General features: G+C 37.6%; 3 protein-coding genes across 3 annotated transcripts; 1 reads left to right on the forward strand and 2 right to left on the reverse strand.

Moving 5' to 3' along the window:
• Positions 1 to 134: 134 nt before the first annotated feature.
• On the reverse strand, positions 135 to 3994 carry lg04h11orf16 (linkage group 04 C11orf16 homolog). Its single transcript, XM_058387140.1, has 8 exons — positions 3928 to 3994; positions 3630 to 3840; positions 2978 to 3346; positions 2184 to 2296; positions 1924 to 2071; positions 1610 to 1844; positions 967 to 1521; positions 135 to 765 (listed from the first exon to the last, which is right to left on the reverse strand). Exons 2-8 carry the CDS (start codon positions 3837 to 3839, stop codon positions 521 to 523), a joined length of 1875 nt encoding a protein of 624 aa, XP_058243123.1. The 5' UTR covers position 3840; positions 3928 to 3994; the 3' UTR covers positions 135 to 520.
• Positions 3995 to 5704: 1710 nt separating this feature from the next.
• LOC131352165 (nuclear receptor-interacting protein 3-like) lies at positions 5705 to 9577 on the reverse strand. Its single transcript, XM_058388096.1, has 7 exons — positions 9391 to 9577; positions 7398 to 7562; positions 7210 to 7292; positions 6800 to 6936; positions 6659 to 6711; positions 6467 to 6554; positions 5705 to 6379 (listed from the first exon to the last, which is right to left on the reverse strand). The coding sequence occupies exons 1-7, from the start codon at positions 9520 to 9522 to the stop codon at positions 6366 to 6368; spliced, it is 672 nt and encodes a 223-aa protein (XP_058244079.1). The 5' UTR covers positions 9523 to 9577; the 3' UTR covers positions 5705 to 6365.
• A 4034-nt stretch (positions 9578 to 13611) lies between these two features.
• znf143b (zinc finger protein 143b) lies at positions 13612 to 23444 on the forward strand. Its single transcript, XM_058387785.1, has 16 exons — positions 13612 to 13736; positions 15315 to 15430; positions 15558 to 15650; positions 15787 to 15870; positions 16003 to 16083; positions 16633 to 16817; positions 16944 to 17012; positions 17121 to 17237; positions 17346 to 17421; positions 17523 to 17648; positions 17776 to 17955; positions 18075 to 18302; positions 19844 to 19980; positions 21622 to 21768; positions 21959 to 22105; positions 23086 to 23444. The coding sequence occupies exons 2-16, from the start codon at positions 15322 to 15324 to the stop codon at positions 23167 to 23169; spliced, it is 1863 nt and encodes a 620-aa protein (XP_058243768.1). The 5' UTR covers positions 13612 to 13736; positions 15315 to 15321; the 3' UTR covers positions 23170 to 23444.
• Positions 23445 to 24405: the final 961 nt, after the last annotated feature.

The following is a 24405-nucleotide window of genomic DNA, read 5'->3' on the forward strand; positions in this document are numbered from 1 at the left end:
CTGAAATAAACATTATTTTTTAAATAAATTTTAACGATATCTTGCTGTTAATACTGCTGAGTAATAAATGACGGATAGGTCTGTAAGCACCTTACCTGACAGAAGATTGAGGTCTTGCTTACAAAGGTGTTTATTTTATAGAAGGGGGTCAACATAACTTCCATCTCAGCCTTTCAGCTTTTTCCTTCACTGTTCATTTTGTGTTTCCAACCTTCTCTTGTTAAACAGTGCTATTTCCTAGCATTGTGTACAAAGATTTGGGATTTAGCACATTCTACGGTACAAATATCATTTATCGCCATGATTTGTCAATAATCATTTATCATTCACATGTATAGCACAAAATAACTATTAACATACAAGATAGTCCTTAGCTGGGGGCAAAACATAAACAATTCAGACATTAAAAATAAGCACTTGTCATATTTAATTGTTGTTTGTTAACTTGGTATCATTTAAGGAATATTTAAAAACCATAATCAATAGTTACTAAATCTCTTATTGAGCTATCTAAGTAGACTTATGAGTTTGGTTCAGCTGAAATTTTCTTCACTGCAAAAGCTAATGGAGATGGTGCATCAGAAAGTGGTTTTTGTACACTCCAGCCAAATACTTCTCTTACTGTTATACCTCTTCTTACTGAATGGGGAACCATTTCAAATAATGAACTGTGATTTGTGGTTGAAAAACTGGATGAGGAATAGCCAGAATCGCTGTTTATTTCAAGGGAGGAATAACCTGGATTTGGAGGCTTGGCTACTTGCCCTATAAAAGAAATGTAAAAGAATAAAAGCATAATTAAATTTGATTTAAATAAAAAATTACATACAAATAACAGTGAGACATTTTGGATTGACAAAGACCTTAGCAGTGTGTGTTGTTCATGTGGATTTATGAATTATTGGTTATGGATTATTGGTTCTATTGATGAAACCAGAGATGGTCTGTGAATAGGGAAGCAGTTACCTGGTTTTTTGTGGTGTGGCTCAGGGGAACCTCTTCTCCAGTACCTCCAGGCGGGTCTAATCAGTGGCTCAGTATGGGTCTTTTTCAGATAGGATATCTCTGTGTTCACTGAGCGGCTCACTAGATCTGACCTTGTGGAATTTAACTTTTCATTTGCAACTTCTTCCTCATCTTCACTTGAGTCTGAAGAAGACAAATCAGTCTTCACCTCCTGAGACATCTCCAGCTCCTTTACTTGGTCAGGGTTAATCTGCTCCTTCAAGTGATTGTTCATGAGAAAGCATGAATTAATGAGGGGACCGTGATTGACTGGGCAAAGGCACATTGAGGGAGTTGTTGAAAGACAGTGATTTATGTGATTTATGCAGCAGACTGGTGACCAGTTAAGGTGATTACAGTAGCTATAGCTTAAACATCCTGGTTGGAACAGATTAGACTGGAGTTCCCTGATTATTCGCTCATGGTGAGAAGCAGGTATCCACACAGCCAGGTTTTTTGCAACATTCACTCTGTATCCATTCCAAAACTGCACTACTAGTCCTTCTCCCACTCCACCTAAAACAAAACAACTACATTTACCCCATTCAGGAGATTATTTTAGTAGTTCAAGTAGTTCAAACACCATCTCAAAACCTAGCCTTACCCTTCAGTGGATCTCTTACTTCCATGCCTGAAACAACTCTTCCAGGACCATATCTGCTCATTTGAGGTTCCCAGGGAGCTAAAACAGTGTCCCCTGGTACTATACTGTGCTCATATGCCTGGGTTATATTCACCATGTCAGGTTGGCAAGTTAACTGAGGTGATGCCATTTCCATCATGGTGTCATCTTTGGGCAAACACTTATCAAATGTCACCATAAAGAGTCCTCCCCTGTCCTATAGGGTAAATCAATTTTTTATGTTATTAATGTATTGAAAAGTCATTTGCAGAACATTTAGATTTCTTTTGTTTTACCTGTAGCTGGTGTACAATGGTCCCCAAGTAATAGAATCCATCTATCTCTTTTCTTGCTAACACACGGCAACCTGGAAAGAACTCGGCACCTCTTGCTACCTTCCTTAAAACACACGGGGTAACACTAAAAGGATTTCCATTGGAACACCTGGAAGAAAATATTTTTTCCTTGTTTACTTGAATCCCCTAGTGCATATATGTTCACACTTGTTGAAAACCCTTAACCCTTAATCTTCTGGATTTGAAGATAGAGTTCATACCAGTAAGGTGAGATGCAGACTGCATGAAATGGTTTGTAGCATGAGACATGACATCTGTCCTCTGAGCATGACACATGTTGAATCTGGTTTTCTGATAAGTTTATCAGGGCTACCTGTTATGAATGAAAATATATAATTATTAATAGTGATGCACAACATTTAGGATACCTTAAACTTGATCTAAGGCAAGTATAAAGTACAAATACAGGGTCTGCTGTTACACAAAGATTATCAGTTATCAGTGGTGTGATAACTACAATAACTTCATGTTCCAAAGAATTTCATCTCTTATACCATGACAGTTCTGATAAATATTTTTAATAGTTTATAGTTGCATTTAATGACATTCCTTTTCCATCATCTCCTTTTCCTATTTCTCGAAGTTAATTAGAACAACAAGCTTATTATGTTACTAAGGAACCAAAAAGCGCAAACTACAGAAATCTAACTAACTGTTGTAAAGAGCTTTCATAATTTTTAAATAAACACCTCAAAAGAACCTTCACTATGTCAATGAATATATCTCTTCCTTTGTTAAATAGGAAAATGCTTTCATTCTGTTTATCATTAGACTTAGATTCTATAGAGCATCAGCCATGCTAGTCCCTGTAAATGAGCTGTTAATATAGACATCATAATATATTAAAACCTATCATCTGAAATATAGCTGATTTATATAGCTGTCAGAGCTGATTTGACCAATCTGATTTAAGAAATCAACAGTGCTGTGGTATAAATGTATATCACATAGATCAGTGGGTGAGGTTTTTCAACATTCCTACCCTACCACTGACCGAGGGTTTTGCCTGATCAGCTGGGGCATTAGAGTTTAGAGACAGCCTGTAACAACTTCCTTTAGTGGCAGAGGTTAAGCAATTTAGGAAATCCAAAATGTTGCTGTCCAAATCCTGCTTTTCCGATATGTAAAATATATGCACAGGGCGTGCTGTAAAGGCAGATAGGGCATTCAGGCACTTCTCCGGATTGTCTGGGGGGCTGTTTGTCACTAGGTGGACAGACTGGCAGACAGGATCAGAAAATGCTGTGATGAGTGACGTAATGAGATCATTTCCTGAGCTTGTCCTGAGAGTATGGATCCAGCTGAGGGCCTGGTACACTGTATCGGGTGCGCAAGGAATCATGTGCTCAGACAATGATGTTATCTATGAAGGCACATATAGGTGTGGTTAGATAATGTGACGAGTACTGCTTCATTAATATTGCCCATATAAGTCAAATGTCTAAAATATATACAGTGGGGTCCAAAAGTCTGGGAACACAAGTAAAAATGCTTTTATGCACTCTTTCCTAATTGAATACAACAATTCTTATCACCATTTATACTATTGTCAACAATTTTCAAATCAAATAAAAAGAAAAATTCCAATTGTATGAAAATGTAATTATTATGAATTATACATGAATTTAGAATGTATGTGAAGGCACCTTATATGAAAAGGTGATGATGTTAAAGAGGGAGTTTCTGAGAGAAGCCTTGGTAAGCAGACTTTGAATAATCAGATTTTTCACTGTCCCCAGAACAGCAGCCATAGCCTCAGAAGTGTCCAGTATATAGGTGACATTCCTGTCCTTCCCAATCAGCACAGGGATGACACTTTGTCTATCAGAGAACTGATATATGGAAGCTGTTGCCATTCTGTAACACAGGGCTGTAATTAATATCTATGTCTATTTTGTATAACCTGAAATTACATACCATTACAATGAAAAAAAGGATTATTACCTTTATGGATTCCTGAGAAAGTTCATATACTCCCTCAGTTTGCAGGCTACTGGACTTTGTTGTTGTGTAATATGGTTGCTATAGTGAGGCAGTGGCTACTGAAAGGTGACACTGAGCCCATCTAGTGGTGACAAAGCACAACGCATGCAACTATAGCAACAAATGATTTTATTTTATTTATGGTGCATCATAAAAGTGAGACATATTGCTCAATTTATTAATCACTATAAATTCTTAGCAAATATTGTTGTCTAATTAAACTATATTCTGAATGGTGGCTAGATTATAGCTGTTATTTAAAGGTAATAAAGGGCTTCTTGTTGCATGTCTGTGAAACCTGTCACACACCAGAAGGGCCAAAAATATGAGTCTTTATCAAACACAAAGTCACAATTGCAAATATCATTTAAAACAAAAGCTTAATCATTTGTTAAAAAAGTGTGAAAAATAGGAAAATGTCTGCTTTTGCCTACTGCTTTTTGCTTCAGTGTGTTTGTTTGAGAATATAAAAAGTGCAAATTTAAGTCTCTAATGGTTTAAAATGTGGACATGAATAAGCTTTGAGTGATTTTTAACTCTATACAATATCTCTTTTAATTTTTATGCTGATGACTCCCAGCTTTATCTCCTCTTAAAATCTGGAGCTTCGCCACAGTCCCTCTTGGACTGTCTTGAAGACATTAAAGTTGAATGACAAATAATTTCCTTCAGCTGAATAATGATAAAACTGAGGTGATTATTCTTTGTCCTTCTAAGAATAGAAGCCACTTGACCAGTAATTTAGGATATCTCGCTTTATACGTCAAGCCATATGTAAAAAAAAAAAAAAATTGAACTCTGTCTTGACAAACAAATTAGCTCTGTTGTTAAGAACAGTTATTACCAGCTAAGAATCATTTCCAGACTTAAACCGATTCTGAATTTCAATGACTTAGAAAAGGTTATTCACGCCTTTATTACTTCTCGTCTGGATTACTGTCATTCCTTACAGATGGTCTAGAATGCAGCCACAAGGCTGCTAACTGGTACAAAAAAAACATTGGCTCCCAGTTTACTTAAAAATACAGCTCAAGATACTTCGATTGTTTTTAAAGCACTAATGGGACAGACACCCTCTTACATTATAGACCTAATTCATTCGTACTCAGTACCTAGGTCTCTTGGGTCTTCTAAGCAAGCTCTCATTTATGTCCTCGCCTCAAATCAAAAACTTATTTACTTACTTACTGCATCAGTTTTTCCCATTTCCACTCATGTGCACATATAGTAGGTCTGCCTTCATAACCGATGGTGGTTCAACTAGTGTTAGTATGTCATTATATCATTGCCTGATTGGAGAAGGAGATGGAGGGCAGTGAAGGGGCGTGGATTGTAGTCATGGGTTAAACCTTTTTTTTTTTTTAAGAATTTCTATATATTTCTCTACATTAATGCTACTAATAAGAAAAAAACAGACCATAGTTTGTTTGGGTAGAATTACATAAAAGTAAGAAAATGTATATCCATTTTTCAGTGTCCCTGGTGATCCAGCAGCAGGGAACCTACCTACCCACTCAGGGGTTAACTCTCAGTGCCGGTTCTAAGCATGGAGAAAATGACAAAGTCGCATCAGGAAGGGCATCACAATCACACTGTGCGGTTCAGATGATTGACTGTGGTGACCCCAAACAGGGTGCAGCCGAAGGACAACAACAATATACAATTTTCAAACATATGTTCGTAATAATAATTACATAGCTAAAGGACAACAAACCATGTGTTTAACATCCTTAACCTTTATTTAATTGAAGCATGTACTCAAACAAAATACTCTATGACAAGATGTCAGTACAAACCTTTCTAGTAAAGTATTATTATACAAAACACTTTTTTTTAAAGCATATTACACTTTACTTTTGAAATGTACTTAAATATGCTTGGTTTAAATGATATTTCTAATTCTGTAGTGTTCTCAATCATGTCAATCATCTCAATCAATATTATGTAGCTACAGGTAAAGAGTGAGTTCTTAAAAGAAAGCTGGGGAGTGCAGCTCACAAAGGAAAAGTTTGAAAATGTCTGCTTTAGTAGATCTCAATATATGCAAATGTCTATAAATGCTCATGCGAATATTCTTGTTTGTATATCCATGATTACAGTTCTTTAATTACTGCCGCTAAAACCTTAATCTACAATCACAAATTAGTGACACACACGATTGGCTCATTAAAGTCCGGATGTAGAGATGACACTTGCTCTTCATTTATATTTCAGCTATTCCCTGCTAGGATAATCAGCTTATAATGAGCTCTGCACAGAGGAAGTGGAAAAAGGGATATGTGATAACGATAGCCTACAAGCTTGATGGATTCCAGTAATGACCCCAGGCTCTTTAAACTAATTTTCTTTACAGATACATCTTTTCATGAGATAAGAATGTAGATATTTGTAGATTCTTCTTATTCCATAGAGACTGAAATGTTGAGCAGAAATAAGAAAATCAGTAAGCATAAGATATATCTCAAATAACATAATTATAAATGCAACAAATTATTCTAACCTTCATTTTCACGTTTTCCAACAAAATGGACTTGTTCACGCACAGAATTTCCAAACACAAGCATCTGCTTTTCAGTGTCAATAACACACTGTAAAGGATGATATATGTAATGCATTCAATTATACTTAAAACATACTTTTGAGCATGTTGCCAAGTCTTCTATTGCCAAGGTTTTATAGAAAGAGATGTTACCTTCAGAAACTTGAGTGTCTTTGTGCCAAGTGATATAAACATTCTGTTGGTTTCTACAACAAGCAATACACATTATTTAGAGAATGAGATTAATTGCATGAATTTTTGCAATACTTAAGAACAGCATTATCTTGCACTTACCCACAACAGAAAATAAAAGATCTGTTTCTGTTTGCCCGATGACCAAACTCAGCTTGATGTGTCCTATGATTTGGAGGTTGTGTTGGAGTGGTCCTAAATGATCCCCATTTTTGTTACTGATGATCATTTCCTTAAAGCTGTAAAACCAGTGTGACGTAATTATTAGTTCTATCACTGTTTAAAACATGCCATGACCAGTTCATTATTCAGTTACTCATCTTAATGTATATAATTATGGGATAATGTCAGTCTGGACCTACTGGTTTATGGGGTTCACAGTTCACACCACTTTTGAAGCTAGGCAATGTCATTTAACTTCATACAACCATTCAGGTTAGATAACTTAAGAGGAAAGGTATAGTAACCACTGTGCAAAAAAATGATAAAATATTTGTAGAATATATACTTACCCAAGATTCTCTATGCTGACTGATGATATCAGATTTTGGGTACAGCCAGTGTCAACAGTAACGATCATATCTCGCCCAAAGCACTAACCAGAGTTGGAAAAAAATGAGGAGGTTTGCCCAAAAGGTCAGGTATGCTCTAGGGTATACTCAACAAACTGTCAACCTTGACCATAGTATGTTTTGTTCACCTGACACATGACTTGAATGAGGTCGGTCTCAGCCTCTTGAGTGTCGCTGTGCACGCTGTGGCTTTGAACCATATGATTGCGCGGTGGTCTCATGTTTCGGTTGTTCAATCTGTTCCGTGATAAGGTGGCCTCCAGCAGCCTCCTCTGGAGAATGTTGTGTGGTTGCTGAAAAAAAAAAATTAGGCTAATAGTGTATCTCAGATAAATAATTAAACTGATGTATCTTCAACTTTAGTCAAAAGCTAAAGTCCTGCATAAAATAATGAACTTAACGAATCTTGCAAAATAGCAACATACAATTCAGAAAATGCTGTTTTTTTCTATAAAAACATTGAGTTAAGTCTCTTGGCTCATATTTCTGCCATGTAACCTGGTGTTAGTGGCTATTTTAATCTCAGTGACAATAAAGAAAATGCAGATCTTCATCACAACTGCAGGTATTTACAGAATGTGGTGTTTTACCCTGTAGATTGGTTCTGCCATTTTTTCTTACTTAATCTTAACTGGTTCTGTAGCAAAAAGGCAAATTTTCCTAACAAAACAAATGTTTCTATAAATATATCAATAGCAAAATAATGTTGCATGACCTACAAGGAACTTCATAATTATGTTTGCCCAATTTGTGTTAGCTCAGCTAAATATTCGTTAGATTGTTTTCTTCTTAGATTAATAGAGCTTTAGGTTAAGCATGCATGTGAGATGGAAAAGTGGTGCAGCCTATAACGTTGCTGTCTCACTGTTTCAGTGTAACCGTTACAATCCTGAGATTGGATTACTGTCTGCGTGCAGCTTTTTTGCATATTCTCTCTGTGTCTGCAAGGGTTTCATCTGAGTTCTTCAGTTTCTTCCCACCGCCAAAAACATGCTAGTAGGTCAATGGTTTTGCTGAGTTGCTTATTCATTAAAAATGAATGATTGTGTGTAAGAGTTGGGGTAGTGGTAGCTCAAGTGGTTAAGGCTCTGGGTTGTTTATCCGAAGATCGGGATTCAAGCCCCAGCACTACCAAACTGCCACCGGTGGGCCCTTAAGCAAGGCCCCCAATCCAATCACCCCCCAACCCCACCTCATCCCTCTCCAGGGGCACTGCATCATGGCTGACCCTGTGCTTTAAACCCCAACCCTCCAAGGATGGGATATGTGAAGAAAGAATTTCACTGTGCAGTAATATATGTGTGACAAATAAAGGCTACTTAACATGAATGAAGTAGCTGATAAGTTGAAAAAAACTATTGAATGAACAATATATGTCTATGAGTGAGTCGACGATTGCCTGGGTCACTGGGCCAGTATAATCTGGGTTGTAGAGAATGGCCAGAGGACAAACATGCTATCGTTTTATAGGCTATGTATGAGGTCATGATTACAAGGATCACAATTTGCTTTTGATACTCTATAAAGAAACAAGCAAACAAGCATTCTCCGGTCGTAGAAACTGCTGGTCTGCCACATTATTGTTGAATCACTGTAGCATATTCCATTACCGATGTAGAAATGTATAACTTTTTTTTTTTGAACTTTAAGTGTTTATTGTATTTATGATTTGTATATTTATTTTTTAAAAGGGGTTACTTAAAGGAAACACAATAAAGAAGCACAGTGTTCAGGGTTAAGTAAACAACAAGCAATCAAACTAACTGGTTTAACGTGTGCCCAATAGTTTCTCAACCTTGTATTTCAAAGAATTCATATTCTTTTTATTATTGCAAGATTTAGCTACTGTTTACTGTTTTTAGCTACTGACGCAATGGGTGTATTACAAACAGGGTATCCCCAGGACTGATCTATGACGTCATTGTGTTTCTAGTATTGCACTAACAAGCCTTCCCTCTAAAACCTTGCAAACATCCAAATACTTTAATGGTATTATAACTGCTTAACATCCGGTTCAGTTAAAGACCTTGGATCATACCACTTTTGTAGTTACACCATGTAGGTTCTCTGTTGTGTATGTCCAGTTAAAATTATTTTATTCGGACAGCCTACATAACTCACCCCTTCTTTAGACGTCCCGAGTTTCTTGAGGCCATCTAAAGGCAGCAAGTCGGCGGAATCCTTGTGTAAAAACTGAATAGATTGTTTAATGTTGCGCTGCCGCCGTAAAGCCGCCGCCTTACTGATGTCCATGACGCTCGCGCTCCTGTCCGCGTCTCTAGGCGCGCGCCCGCCATTTATACAAACACCGACAGGCGGCGGAGGAGTTCCCGTTTATTCCTCACCCAACCACAGCGACTAGCTGCTGATGAGCATTATCTCTCAACGGTAATAAAACCACGGGAAACTACACTTCACAATAAAGTTTCCCTTATAATGTCGATTTAAATAATAAATAAATAAATAAATACAAATAACAGTTTGCAACGTGCAGTGAAATTCTTACTTATCCATGCATACAATATACAGTATACACTGATCAGGCATAACATTATGAGCACTGACAGGTGAAGTGAATAACACTGATTATCTCCTCATCATGGCACCTGTTAGTGCACAGGTGTAAAACGGTATCCACAAAGGGCCGGTGTGGGTGCAGGTTTTCATTCCAACCGTGCAGAAGCCACACCTGATTCCACCTGTTCAATCAACTGATCTTGGCTTTCAGTAGACTCAGGTGTGGCTTCTGCTCGGTTGGAATGAAAACCTGCACCCACACCGGCCCTTTGTGGATACCGTTTGACACCCCTGTGTTAGTGGGTGGGATATATTAGGTAGCAAGTGAACATTTTGTCCTTAAAGTTGATGTGTTAGAAACAGTAAGGATTTGAGCGAGTCTGACAAGGGCCAAAACTGCAGCTCTTATGGGGTGTTCCCAGTTTGCAGTGGTCAGTATCTATCAAAAGTGGTCCAAGGAGGGAACAGTGGTGAACCAGTGACAGGGTTATGGGCAACCAAGACTCATTGATGCACGTGGGGAGTGAAGGCTGGCCCGTGCTGCTGTTGCTCAAATTACTGGACATTAATGCTGGTTTTGATAGAAAGGTAACAGAATACACAGTGCATGTCATCAGGTCAGGGCTGTTCTAGCAGCAAAAGGGGGACCAACGCAATATTAGGCAGGTTATAATGTTATGCCTGGTCGGTGTAAATAATGTACACAACTGTTGAGAGCACTGGGTTCCACTCCATCAGCCAAAAACAGGAATCTGAGTCTACAGTGGGCAAAAGCTTGCCGAAAATGGACAGCAGAAAACAGGAAAGGTCCAGGTGATCTTTTGTGAAAATGTATTAGAATAAATTAACCAAGTTTGCAAACTGTCCAAGGCAATCACAACTACATTTTGATTTGTTATTTAATACAGGAATATCCAGCTTTGCACAAAACCTAATAAAAGAATTGGGACTCTGCAATTATCCTTTTTTTCTGGAGAGTCCTTAATGCACAAGAGCAGAAGAAGCAATCAGGTGATTCAAGGAACAATAGTAAATCCACATTCAGTCTGTTGTCAACAATGTGTCCTCTATGCTGAATTTTCTACATTTGGCACTGAGCATTTAGCACTGAACACTTACCATATCTAAGTTAAACATGATTTAATATCGCGTTTTATTCTGCTGTTAATCCAGTATGGTAGACTGCATCAACACATGAGGTGTTGTGAAAAAAAACATAATGTGTCATTCTTTAACAGAATGACACATTAAGTGGTGTAATTGTTATCACTGTTATCAGTGAAATAACACACTTCAAGCCATACTATTACACAAAAAATAATAATTTTTGGCACACAGTGAAGGGTCATGGACCACCCCATATTTTTTTATACAGCATGCCTGTTTTTTATTTCTCACTAAAAGCAGTGGTTACTATGTTTATATCTCCATGGTAAGACATGTGGGTAGACAACTAGAAAATTACTCTGCTTTACAACATGGATATTATTCATGCTTATTAATAATCAGACAATAAGCTCTATATACCAGAATGACTTACCTACAGTATTTGTTCTCTCTGTTTTGTGTGATATACCTCCAGACACTTAGATTGAGAGTACAAAGGATTTTATTTAATATTTCCCAGACAATCCAAAAGAAGGCTTAGCAAATATTAACCTATAGCTTTTTAATCTCTTTAATCTCAGGGTGCTTCTGGTAGTTTTTTTAATTCATATTATGTAGCCACATTACATTTACAAGTCAGTTTGGAGTAAAGATCTTTTTTTATTCTATTCTATTCTATCCTATTCTATGTCTGTTAACTTATAAGTGCAGGGAAACGTGTTGAAATTGTCTGTAGTAATCACACATATATCTATAGATTTTGGCATCTGTATATAGGCGTAATCTGTATTCCAATGTAAACAAAGAAACCGATAAACTTAACATTAGTTAAAGTCAGTTGGTCAGTTAGTCACCTAATCAACTACTAATGCTGTGATCTATAAAATTCCACTGAATAATTATCAACATGACTTTAAATGACTTTAACTTTGAATGATGGGCTTTTTTAGAGGTGGCTATTCCACCTGGACTTTATTAAGCAAAGAGTTTAGCAAGAGTTTAGGCAACAACATTGCATGTTAAACAACACTGGCCAATAGTATGTGCACAACTGTGTATACCCAAACTGTTGGCCCAAAGTCTGGGTGCACAAATTTGTCTAGAATATCTTTGTATATCTTTCCCTTCCGTAGAGCAGGTATTTTAGAATTTGAGACCCCACTGACCCCCTTTTAGGGTGACTTAGAATGCAAGGCATTTTCATCTGATTTTCATCTGAAGTTCACTAATGCTCTTACAGCTAAATGAGCAACAGTCCCCACAGCAGCATTCCAAATATTCCACATGATGACCCCAGCTTCTTAACAAGCTGTGAAATGTGAAGAAAAGAATTTAACTGTGAAATATATATATATATATATATATATATATACAGTGTATTGACAAACGTTTTAGGACACCCCTCCAAATTATTGAATTCAGGTGTTGTTTTTCAGGGGTTGGGCTTGGCCTCTTAGTTCCAGTGAACAGAACTCTTAATGCTTCAGTATACCAAGACATTTTAGACAATTTCATGCTCCCAATTTTGTGACAACAGTTTGGGGATGACCCCTTCCTGTTCCAAAATGACTGTACACCAGTGCACAAAGCAAGGTCCGTAAAGACATGGATGAGCGAATTTGGTGTGAAGGAGTCCTGACCTCAACCCCATAGAACACCTTTGGGATGAATTAGAGCAGAGTCTGTGAGCCAGGCCTTCTCGTCCACCGTCCTCACAAATGTGCTTCTAGAGGAATGGTCAAAACACAATCCTAAACCTTGTTGAAAGCCTTCCAAGAAGAGTTGAATAGCTGCATAGGGCGTGCCAACTCCATATTATATTCATGTGTATGTAAAGGAATATGTCCCAAAACTTCTGGCAATATATATATATAGTGGAGGTTTTTGCAGCAAAAGGGGGACTAATAGCTCTAGTTTTGGACTGGAATAGGTGTGATGATTGGGGTTCACACAATTTAGGCCGTATAGTACATATGTGATTAGCAGGACATAAGCACTGACATATTTAGCATAACATATTAAATTTTTTTCATTCCGTTTAAAAAAGCAACTTATAACATTAGTTTTAACTTCATGTCGCTGGAAATGTTTTTATTAAGATTAGGACAGTTGAAATATTACAATAAGTCGTGAGTGGCTGGTGGGCTACTAGAAATCAGAAGCATTCACTTATTTAAAAACGTATATATTTATGTTTTCCCTTCACTGTTTTTTTTAATTATATATGTGAATGCTTTAAATATATATTAGGCAAACAACCACCCATAAAAAATACAGAAAATGTTGTAATATATAGTGCACACATCGAGCAGAAGTGAGCACCTGTAGACTGCATTCCCTGTGTACTGCATTGCCCATACAGCCTCACTGCTTATGACCAACATGGAATTCAAAATGGCCGCGGACACGCATTTACAACTTTTTGGTCGTTCACCAAGTGATATCAGGACATTTCACACGTCCAAACGTAAAAAGCGTTCAGAAATAGTAACCCGCACTCGTCGGGAAATAAAAACATATTCTCCTTATGTACCTAGATATTGCTCGTGTTTATTAAGCGCCAAACAATACGAGAGAGAGACCAGAATGGCGTTATCATGGTGCCCCTGACTCTGAATACTCTCTGATATTAAGGCGTTAAAATATTCGGAGCCAATCGAAACACGAGACTAAACGCCTCTTTGTGTTTTCCAGCCAATAGAATGCGCGCAGTGCCGGAAAACATCCCGCCCTCCGCCGGGCATTGCGCGGTTATTCATGTTCCGGGGTTGTGTTCTCTGCCGAGCGTTTCCTGCCCTGATGCATGGCGGTCGAACGAAGGGATTGTTGGAAAATTTTTGGAGGTTAGTATATAAATGTGTTTTTACCCAGTGTGCCTTATTTCCTCAGTCAGTGCCGAGCGGGAGAAGGCAGCTATGGAGATATCGTGGGAGTTCCGGAGGAAGCTTGTTTTCAATAAAAACTATTCAGATTGCATCGGGAAACAATGTTTTATTTATTTGTGGCAATTGGACACGCTGTTCTTATCGGTTACAACGTTGTTAACCTTCCTGTTGTGTTTCTTCAAGTTAACGGAGCTAGCGCTCGCTTACCGCATCTTTCACTTACAGCTGTAGAACATTTTAAACTTTAAAAATCATAAAACATAAATCTATTATTTTTTTCCCCCGTAACAAACTAGTAGAACGCCGGATTTCACACGAGCCTCGCGCAGATCTTAAACACATTTAAAACCTTGACGTCTTAGCGTATTTGCTAACATGTCAAACTAGCCGAACTAGCTGCTTACTGAGGAGCTAGCGAGGTGTGTTTTGCTAGCTGCCCGGCTAGCTTTGTACACATTTAACGCAAAAGGACAAATTAACGTTTATTTTTCTTTTTATAAAATTGTAGTTGCAACACTTTTTTCTTGTCTTGCCAGGACTGGGATATAGAGCTGAAGGTGCTGAGTGGAAAGATGTTTCGCGTAGCTAGGCTAAAGTGGTTAGCTAGCTAGGAAAGGCGCGTTCTCTTTTAGTTGATGCAGTCTCGAGGATATAGAAAAGGCTTATTTGTTCATTTTTTTTCCCCATGAAGATTTTAATAGAATTGTAAATGTTTGTCAGTTGGTGTCTTGGCTCCTCAGAGTGAATTCATAACTTTAAGGTTTTCCAAAACTGTCGTTTCAAAACCATAAGAACAGGCGTTCGTGAAATATTTGCTATAATAGCTGTGTGGTTAAGTTGTGTTTGTGTGTTGGTTGGATGATTTTCACACAGTTTAATGACATTTTAAAAGGTCACCTAATATTACTTGGTCTTAAGCCTTAAAACGACACAACTCAAAGTTTTCTAATTCCAGGAAAGTTCTCCCTTACTTTTGGTAGTCCTGTGTCACTGAATATAAATAACATGATCTTTAGTCAAAACCATACTTCACTACTTCATACTTCAGAGCCTTTTAGTAGTTTAAATATTAATAATTGAATTAGAAAAATTTGCTACAGATGTTTAATTCATCCTAAGTGGTTTATTCTGGTAAGAGTCATGGTGAAACTTGAACCTAAACCAGGAAAATGGGAAAAGTTTGCCCCAAATTAATTCAGTCCATGCATACACACATTCACAGCTATGGGAAAATTCGAATATCCTAACTTGTATATTTTTGGACAGTGGGAGTCCCTTAAAAAGTCTGGGCTCTGAAGCTATGAGGTGTCTTCCAACGACAGATACTGCATTTAATATGAGTAAAAGTTGCTTTTAAATGGAATTTGCAGTATACACTGTATTGCCCTTGCAACCTTGCTCCTCATAAAAAAAATTGGGATTAAAAATGGACATAGGCATTCCCTTAAACCCCGAGCAACTTTTTGTTGTTCATCAGACATTACCAATATATTTTCACTTGCAATTATAAACGTGTTGATTGGATGCTTTTCACAGGTAGACCATGCTCTTGGCCCAGTTGAATCGGGACACCCAGAGCATGGAGTTCCAAAGTGTTGAGGGTGATCCACAGCAGGTCACTCTTTGCCTTACTGAGGCTGTGACAGTTGCAGGTGGGCCAACATTTTTTATTTATTTTATTTTTATTTTTTTACATTTTTTAAGTATTTTTGCTGTCCGATGTGTTACCGTCATTGTTTCCTATACAGGTCTGTATAACTCGCAACTTTTGCTTTGCAGACAGTGACCACATTGAGGGAATGGATACAGTGAGTTTGCAGGCAGTAACTTTAGTAGATGGCTCCACTGCATACATACAGCACAGCCCTAAAGGTATAGAAATAGGATTATATCATATCATTTCTATTTGCATACATTTCACTTAATTCAATGAGCGTTCTAAGATATATATTTCAAGAAGCAAGAGGTTTCTTAATCTTTTTTTAATGAATTTCATTTTATTTTTAAGATAACAAGATAATGGAAGGACAGGTGATCCAGTTGGAGGATGGATCTGCGGCGTATGTACAGCATCTTCCAATGCCAAAAGCAGGTACCTTCCACAGGCCTAAAATTAACTCGGGTTATTTACTTCATTTATGATTCATTTATTATGCAACATGTGCATACTTTACACCTCCTTAATGACTCAAGATGAATCTTTTAACCTTTATGTAACTTTCAGCTGGAGAAGGTCTAAGACTAGAGGATGGCCAAACTGTGCAACTGGAGGACGGGACAACGGCATACATTCATGCACCCAAAGGTAACATCTATGCAAGTAGTTCTTGTTTTGTTACAACAATTATTATGACAAATAATATACTTTCTTTAGGATGCTTTGTCATCTATTCAATTCTGTGTCCCCCCCGCCCCAGTCTGAATCAGAGTGAAACTGAAACTCTGTTTGGAATTTTTTGTGATTTTTGTTGCAAGTTAAAAAATGATTTTCAGTCACTAGGCAACAAATGTAAACAAACCTTTTTCAAACATGCGAAACAATGTTTTCAACCAAGAATGTAGAACTTGGAACCAGTCCTGAAAAAATGGGTAAATTAGAAACATTACTGTATTTCGACATTTTTGTCTTCTTTGACCCAGATATTTATAATTCATTATAAACATGTAGCACTTCTGATCTGTCTTCTGGCATTCAATTTGTATTGTGCAAACCTAATATGTTTAAATATGGTCATGTTATTTTCTCACTGTATTTGAATTACACATGGTTAAATATGTCCTAACAAATGTCGTAAATGCTGCATGTGTAAAGGTGTCCTTTGACTAAAGTCTGTAATAATATATTTGTTTTCAGAAACATATGATCAGGGTGGATTACAGGCTGTACAGTTGGAGGATGGCACGACTGCCTATATCCAGCACATGCCCCAGACAAGCACCATTCTGGCTATTCAAGCTGATGGCACAGTGGCAGACCTGCAAGCAGAAGGCGCAATTGACCCTGACACCATCAGTGTGCTGGAACAGTATTCTGCCAAGGTTACAATTAAACCTCTCATCCAAAAAAAAAAACACTCAAGCCACAATATGATTGTCTGCTATGGTATTAAAGTGAAGTCACTGAAATTTTGAAGCAATTCTAATTCACCTGAACTGCTCTTTCAGATGGAGGGAACAGAATGTGGCACAGGGCTGCTCAGTAGAGGTGACTCTGATGGCAGTGTGCACATGCAGGTGCAGTCTTCTGTATTATTTCTGATCAGTTTTTCCATTCTTTGCAGTTTTCTTTGGACTTTGTCATTTGATTTGTTTGTGTGCGACTGTTGTGTCCTGTGTGATCAGATTGTACTCCAGGGTCAGGAGGGCAGATCACCAAGAGTGCAGCATATTGGGGAAAAGGCCTTTCGCTGTGAACATGAGGGCTGTGGAAAACTCTACACAACAGCACATCATTTAAAGGTGATCATTTATGACTGCTGTTTTAGTAAACATTTTTAATTATGTACTTGATTATCTCACGATTACTGTGACTCAAAGTTATATGCGTCATTCATTTCTCTTGAAAAGGTACATGAACGTTCACATACTGGGGATAAACCTTACATATGCGATCATCTGGGATGTGGAAAAAAGTTTGCGACAGGTACTGTATCACATTCAGATGCACCTTAATGTGTTTTGTTTTGTTGTTGTTTTTTTTTTTTGTCCAATTATTCATATTCATGCTTTTATGTTGACTAACAGGATATGGCCTAAAAAGTCATGTTCGAACACACACTGGTGAAAAACCATATCGCTGCCAGGAGCTCAATTGCCTTAAATCTTTCAAGACATCTGGAGACCTACAAAAACACACACGAACACACACTGGTGAGTTATCTGTAGTCAGTATACTGCCTAAGCCCATAAGTAACATTTACGGTTATCCAATAATTACATGTTTTTTATGTTGTAAAAGTGTTTGTGGTTTAACATTCCTACATGATTGTATCTGTAGGTGAAAAGCCTTTCAAGTGCCCATTTGAAGGTTGTGGGAGATCTTTCACCACATCAAATATTCGAAAAGTTCACATCCGAACACACACGGGTGAGCGCCCGTACTACTGCTCTGAACCCAACTGCGGAAGAGCTTTTGCCAGCGCCACCAACTACAAAAACCACATGAGAATTCACACAGGTGTCGTCTGTTTTTCTACTACATTTTAATAAAGACATGAGTATTGGAGCGCTAATACAAAAGCAACAATTTTGCAAAACCCTATTTAATAATTAGTTAAATTTTGTTTGCATCTGTAGGTGAGAAGCCATATGTGTGCACTGTGCCTGGCTGTGATAAGCGCTTCACTGAGTACTCCAGTCTCTATAAGCACCATGTTGTCCATACTCCTTGCAAGCCCTACAACTGCAACCACTGTGGGAAGACCTACAAGCAGATCTCCACGTTAGCCATGCACAAACGCACTGCACACAATGACACCGAGCCTATTGAGGAGGAGCAGGAGGCCTACTTTGAGCAACCTACAGGTTAGTGCAAAACAAATAAAAATGATTAGAACCTTTGAGACTAAAACCTCTGAACTGGCCCTGGTCTGTCACCTACGTTGGAGCTGTTTTTAATACTTTTAAGCTTTATCAGTTGTCCTGGTTTAAATTTTTCACTGAAGACATAATCTAAAACTTCATAGTATAGTGGTACCTCGGTCCTCGACCACCCCTGTGTTCGAATTTTCGAGTCAATTTGACCTCAACGTACGAAAATATTTCCGGTGTACGACTCGACTGTCAGGAACGCCAGTTCTTGTTTCATACAGGATTGCAACGAATATCAACATTTTGAACAAAATTTGAACGAATGTTAATGTGAACTGTATTTTCGACACAAATTATCAGTTTTCGAAAATATTTTTCTGTGTTCAAACCGACCTGAAAAGAACTAGGGGCGGTTCTGGGATTTTCATTTACGGGGGTCTCAGCCAACAATTAGGGTATAATAGTAAAAATTAAAAAATAAATAAATAAATAAAGGTTTGACTAACAGGGTAGGATTGTAAACTAATTGCAGCATTCCACTGTATTGCATAGATGTGTATAACATTTGAGTACTGAACAAGCCACATACGAGTTTCCCTGATCTCACACACACACACACACACACACATCCTCTGATCCTTGCTCTGTGACGTCGCGGTCTGTGGATTGATGAACGTGCTGAAAGATTGGGGAAAAGCCGTTTTCATATGAAATTTAAAGGGGACTGAGGTGATCACGAATTTGTGTACAGTCTATGGAGAATCGCACAATTTTAGGAGGGCTGGGTAGAAATGTTAGGGGGGTTAAAGCCCCCCCTAAAAATGGCCTAGCGATGCCCATGCCACACACGCTTTCCATGTGGCGTACCCTGGCGTAGACAATAGAGATGAAGCAGTTTACACGGGTCATCTGTTCTTAAAGCATCATCTGTGAGTGCTTGTGTTATAACCCCACGCTATCTTTTGTGGTATAATGTCAGTAGCCATGTCTCCGAAAAAGAGGAAATCAGGCATCAGTTGTGAAGATCAATCATCGAAAGTTGTGAGATCAACCATCGAGTTGATACGGATTAATTCATTTTACATTATTTCCTATGGGGAAAAATAATTCGACCAAATCGGTATTCAGACAGATTTTGGAACGAATTAAGGTCAAACACAGAGGTACCACTGTATTGTGGTATTAACTGATCTTTTAAAAACAACTGCTGGTGAAAATGAAAGGAAAGCTTTATTACCAAATCTTTGTACAAAAGTGTATTTGCCCACATAATTATTAAATGTCTTGATGTAATGATAACATTATAAACACAAAAGCGTATTAGCAAAGCAAAAGGGTTTTAGGTGCAGAATCTGAGGTTACTATAGTATGGTTTAGGGTCAGTTCCAAGGGTCTGTGATGTGAATTGTTTGTGCACTTACAGTTAGACACAAAAGAGATGAGAACCACTGTAATAAACCCTAGTTTTGAGCATATTGTTTTTACTGTATTGCTCTTTTTCACCAGACCTGACTCTGTGTTAATATCTTGTTCAGAGGCCATTGATGACCCTGCATTAACATTTACGCCTGCTGTGGTGGAGGAGGATGGAGGATCAGAGCAAGTTTCAGGAGGAACAGAGATCATGAGTCAGCAGCACGTAGCACTCATATCTCAGGATGGCACACAGCAGGTTGGGGCAGTTGAAAATAAAATATGTATAATTCAGTCATATGGTACTTTGGTTCTGCATTGATTCATCAGAACAAAATTAGCTTTAATAATATTGACAGTAGTAAAAAAGAAGTAAAAATTCCTGAACCCGCATCATAAAGAAACTGTTTTAGAATAATCTGGAAATTGAGCAAGTGATGTTTCTGACAAAGTGCAATGAAACTGAAAAAGGTAGCATAAGTCTGGCCATTTAGCCCACTTTGGAGCTCTTTATCCAATTAAAATGACTCATTAGTAGGATTGCAAAGGGAACGGGAACATTCTCATGGGAATTTCATCTTGGGAATTTTGGAAACATTCCAAGTTGGAAACTTAACAGGAATTTATGGGAATTTTATTTTCATTAATTTAGAAATTTGGGGAAATCATGTAACACTGAAGACTGGAGTATTGGCTTTGCATCACAGAAATACATTATATTTTAAAGTATATTAAAACAGAAAATCATTATTTTAAATTGTAATAAATTTTCACAATATTTTTGGTCAAGGCTTAATGAGCATAAGAGACCTCTTTCAAAAATGATAAATAATGATATGTCCAAACTTTTAGCAGTACTGTACTTTTGTATGATGACAGAAAACTGGCTAGCAAAAGGTAGAAGAAAGAACATCACAGCTTGAGCTAGCTAGCACATGATATCTAGCCTCATAAATTGTCAATGAAATAGTGCTAACTAGCTTACATTTAGCCTATCTGATTTACTGGATAGCTAGCTATTGTATAAACACATTTTGTATTTGCTAGTTAAACTTTAAAACTATAGATCAAATATATTTACACAAGTAATATCAAAATTTACTTGAATCGATGTAATCTTCAGGTTCAAATGCAGAACTATGGCTACAATATTCTTGTGATGGTCAGATCCTGGAAAATAGGGGCGAATTCCCCCCTTAAGTGACCAAGGGGGATTGTGTGTGAGGGATGGTCTTTTTTAGACAGTGTTTTTTGTTTTTTTGTTTTAATTATCTCACCTAAATGTTTGCTCGGTCAGTGTATTTGTTTTTACAATGGTAAAGTTTTGTTGCACAATAGATTACACACAGCACACGAAAGTTTTAAATATAAATTTGTGTAATATTCATGTAATTTACATGACTACTCACCAAGATGGACATTTTGCAACCCTACTCATTGGGCACTGTTGGGTACTTCTGATTGTTTTGTTTAATATTATGGTGATTACATTTATGATTTATATTTTGATTACATATTATGATTAAACATCTGTTTGTGTGTTTGTGTAATATTTAGTTTTATAAAGACTAATTATTCATCGTTTTGAGATTCAGAAATAGAAAAGTAGTGTTGTCATTTTTCTGTATGAAAATTTTGTTCTGAATATTCTGGAAATCACTTGATCGTATTTTTTTTTTTTTTTTTTTGGCAAGTTAATATTGTCCTTGCTACCCATTTTCATTACATATTTTTTAAATAAGTTTCTTGGCCCTGTCATGGATCTGAAACTTTTTTTTTTCCGATAACGAAGGGGCATTTTAGAAAATTGAACATTTTCTGTGATGAATACTGCCAGTGGTCAACATTGTACCTGATAATGTAGTACAAAGAATAACTAATACTTTTACTGTCCATTCAGGTTTTTTCTCAGGCAGATATGAGTGGCACAGTAACGATGGTTACACAAGAAGGAACAACTATAACCATCCCTGCCCATGAGGCAATGCTCTCCTCAGGAGAAGGTCATTCTGTCACTATGGTTTCTGCAGATGGCACAGAAGGACAGGTACTGGCTGACATTTGTTCCAGATTTTTCGAGTGATTATTCTTTTGCTAAAGGTGCTATCTGTATTTACATTCGTTCAGCACTGAACTTGGTACAAACCAATGCAATGAGGTGGATGAGAAATAAACAAACATGTATATGTTTGTCCCATATATTTGCTAATGTGTCTTGTTTTGTATTTGTGTTGTAGGTGGCAATTGTTACGCCCGATCTGTCTGTATTCCAGACTGAGGATGGAGAGCTGGTCCAGGAGCAGCAGCAGCGGCCGGTGGTATCCACTAGCCCACATCCAGTTACTCTGCTGGCTACCTCGAATGGCACACACATTGCTGTGCAGGTACATAACCACAAAAGGCATTTGGTGTTAGAATGGTATTTACCAAGCCTTTAAGCAAGCAATGTGGGGATTTTCACCCAACCTAAATCCTATTGGGGGTGGAGCTGACAAATTACCCCTGTCCTTTGTTTAAGGGGATCAAGACAGTGGTATTTATGGTAGAAGGGTGTGGAAAACAAATTGGATTTAAGTAAAACACTGTTCTTAGCTGGAGTTCCTGTGGTTTTATAGCTGATTTATTTTACCAATTTATAGCCTTTATTTGTAACATATAAATTACAGCACAGTGAAATTCTTTCTTCGAACATCCCATCCTTGGAGGTTGGGGTCAGAGCGCAGGGTCAGCCATGATACAGCGCCCCTGGAGCAGAGAGAGAGAGAGTTAATATTTAAAATGCCCGAAATGTTTAAGGATTTTCATGACTATTCTAGAGGTGGACAGTTGGATTTACGTTTCACTCAAGCTTAAAAAAAAAACAGCAATATCATCCAATTTCTGTCTCGATTAATTCCTTATTTGGATCTGGTTATAATTGTGGTTTAATACAACTCATTTAATGTCTAATCATCAAACCATCTCAGACTGACCCGTCAATTATATCTGATTAGAGAGCCCTACTACTGACTGAAGTGGGCACTGAGTTGAAGTAGATATGTTTTCAAGCAATTTTAGGGCATAAGGGGTAAATCATGAGATAAATATGTTGAAACTAGAAAACAATTAGATTAAAATCTGTGCCAATCTAAATTCATTCAAACATGTCCACACCTTTTCCCACTCATGCTTTATAAAAGGGTAATGAATATACATGAAACACTTCTTGCTAATGCATCGACATTCTGGTGCAGGCTGCTAGAGTCCTAAAAGGTTTTTCCACATAAATTTCTTCTGCACAACCCCAAATATTACATAAAATGATTTATTTTGTTCAGTGCAAGAAGGCATTGCAATACATATCTCTGTTGTTTCTGTTTTGTAGCTCAGTGATCAGCCTTCACTGGAGGAGGCCATCAGAATTGCATCACGTATTCAACAAGGAGAAACCCCAGGCCTAGATGATTAAAGCATGACCTTCAATTAAGAAAAATCTCTGCGTGTGTGCTGGATGTCCATGCGTGTGCATGTGCTTGCAGTGAACAATTGAGAAAGTCAAGTATCCAAAAAATTTGCTAGCATCATGATTGCTCTGTTTGAAGAGAACTGAATATATTTTTGTGTGGATTTATGTACATAACAATGTTTTGAAACTGGAGTTTTTGCTGTAAATATTTATTTGATTCTTCTATTGAATACTTGACTTTTTAGGATCTTAATAAATGAAAATTGAACAACATTCCATTTACATCTGCCTTGGCCATTTTATGGAATCTACCTGCCATGTAGGTATGAAATTGCTGGTTATAATCTGTGGGGTTTTTTTTCTGTGTATGGTAACATTGGTACGGGACTGATTATTGCATAGAACTAGATAAGCTATGATCTCAGCAGCAATGACTACTGGTTTAACAGCAGCACAGGTTACCAAATCTGGTCCTAGAGTACCCCTGTCCTTTTACCCAGCGAAGGGTTAAGCAACACTCAACTGTGATGGTTGGGGACCTATGGATTAATTAGATAAACTGTGATTTAGTGGTTAGCATGTTCGCCTCACACCTCCAGCGTCCTGGGTTTGAGTCTCACTCCCACTCACTGTGTATGTGGCATGTTCTTCACGTGCTTGGTGGGTTTGCTCCGGTTTCCTTCCACAGCCCAAAGACATGCTTCTAGGCTGATTGGAGTCTAAATTGCCTGTAGTGTGTGATTGAATGGGTGTATCCTGCCTTGATGCCCGAGGACGACCCCGTGACTCGATGATAGATCGGATAAGCGGTACAGACAATAAAAAAATGAATATGGTTTTTGAAAAACCGTTTTGGTGGTTTTTGAAAGATTTTCTAGTTGTTTTTTTTTTAATGGTACATGTCTGTCTGTTTGTGTTTTGTCACCCTACATGACTCCACATATCAGAACCCAGACAATTTTATTATCCAACATGTGAATAAAAAAAAATAAAAAAATAGTATGCCTACCATATAGGTTGTACTTTCTAGATTTTACAAAGCATTGCAACCCAGCATGTTTGAAAATATAGAGACGTGTATCACATTGCACGTGAAACAGTTTGGGAGTGTTTTTCCTTTTATGGCTGGAGACGCGCACATCGAAACCCACGTGGCTAATCTAGGGCGGGTCCATATTCCTAATCTGCATAATTTATGTAAGTACCCTACCTTTTAAATGAAAGAAGACTTTAAAATAA

Source organism: Hemibagrus wyckioides, linkage group LG04, assembly GCF_019097595.1.
Source record: "Hemibagrus wyckioides isolate EC202008001 linkage group LG04, SWU_Hwy_1.0, whole genome shotgun sequence".
Taxonomy (NCBI): domain Eukaryota; kingdom Metazoa; phylum Chordata; class Actinopteri; order Siluriformes; family Bagridae; genus Hemibagrus; species Hemibagrus wyckioides.

Bases quoted from the DNA above. Each gene is read 5' to 3' on its own strand.
- lg04h11orf16 (XM_058387140.1), bottom strand. From the start codon at position 3,839: ATGGCAACAGCTTCCATATATCAGTTCTCTGATAGACAAAGTGTCATC. The intron at 1,845-1,923 runs GTAAAACAAAAG...TTTACCCTATAG, and splicing joins CCATTGTACACCAGCTACAG to GACAGGGGAGGACTCTTTAT. The intron at 1,522-1,609 runs GTAAGGCTAGGT...GTTTTGTTTTAG, and splicing joins AGTAAGAGATCCACTGAAGG to GTGGAGTGGGAGAAGGACTA.
- LOC131352165 (XM_058388096.1), bottom strand. From the start codon at position 9,522: ATGGACATCAGTAAGGCGGCGGCTTTACGGCGGCAGCGCAACATTAAA. The intron at 6,937-7,209 runs GTAAGTATATAT...CTGGTTTTACAG, and splicing joins GTCAGCATAGAGAATCTTGG to CTTTAAGGAAATGATCATCA. The intron at 6,712-6,799 runs GTAAGTGCAAGA...TGCTTGTTGTAG, and splicing joins TCTTTTATTTTCTGTTGTGG to AAACCAACAGAATGTTTATA.
- znf143b (XM_058387785.1), top strand. From the start codon at position 15,322: ATGCTCTTGGCCCAGTTGAATCGGGACACCCAGAGCATGGAGTTCCAA. The intron at 15,431-15,557 runs GTGGGCCAACAT...TTTGCTTTGCAG, and splicing joins TGAGGCTGTGACAGTTGCAG to ACAGTGACCACATTGAGGGA. The intron at 17,956-18,074 runs GTGTCGTCTGTT...TTGCATCTGTAG, and splicing joins CCACATGAGAATTCACACAG to GTGAGAAGCCATATGTGTGC.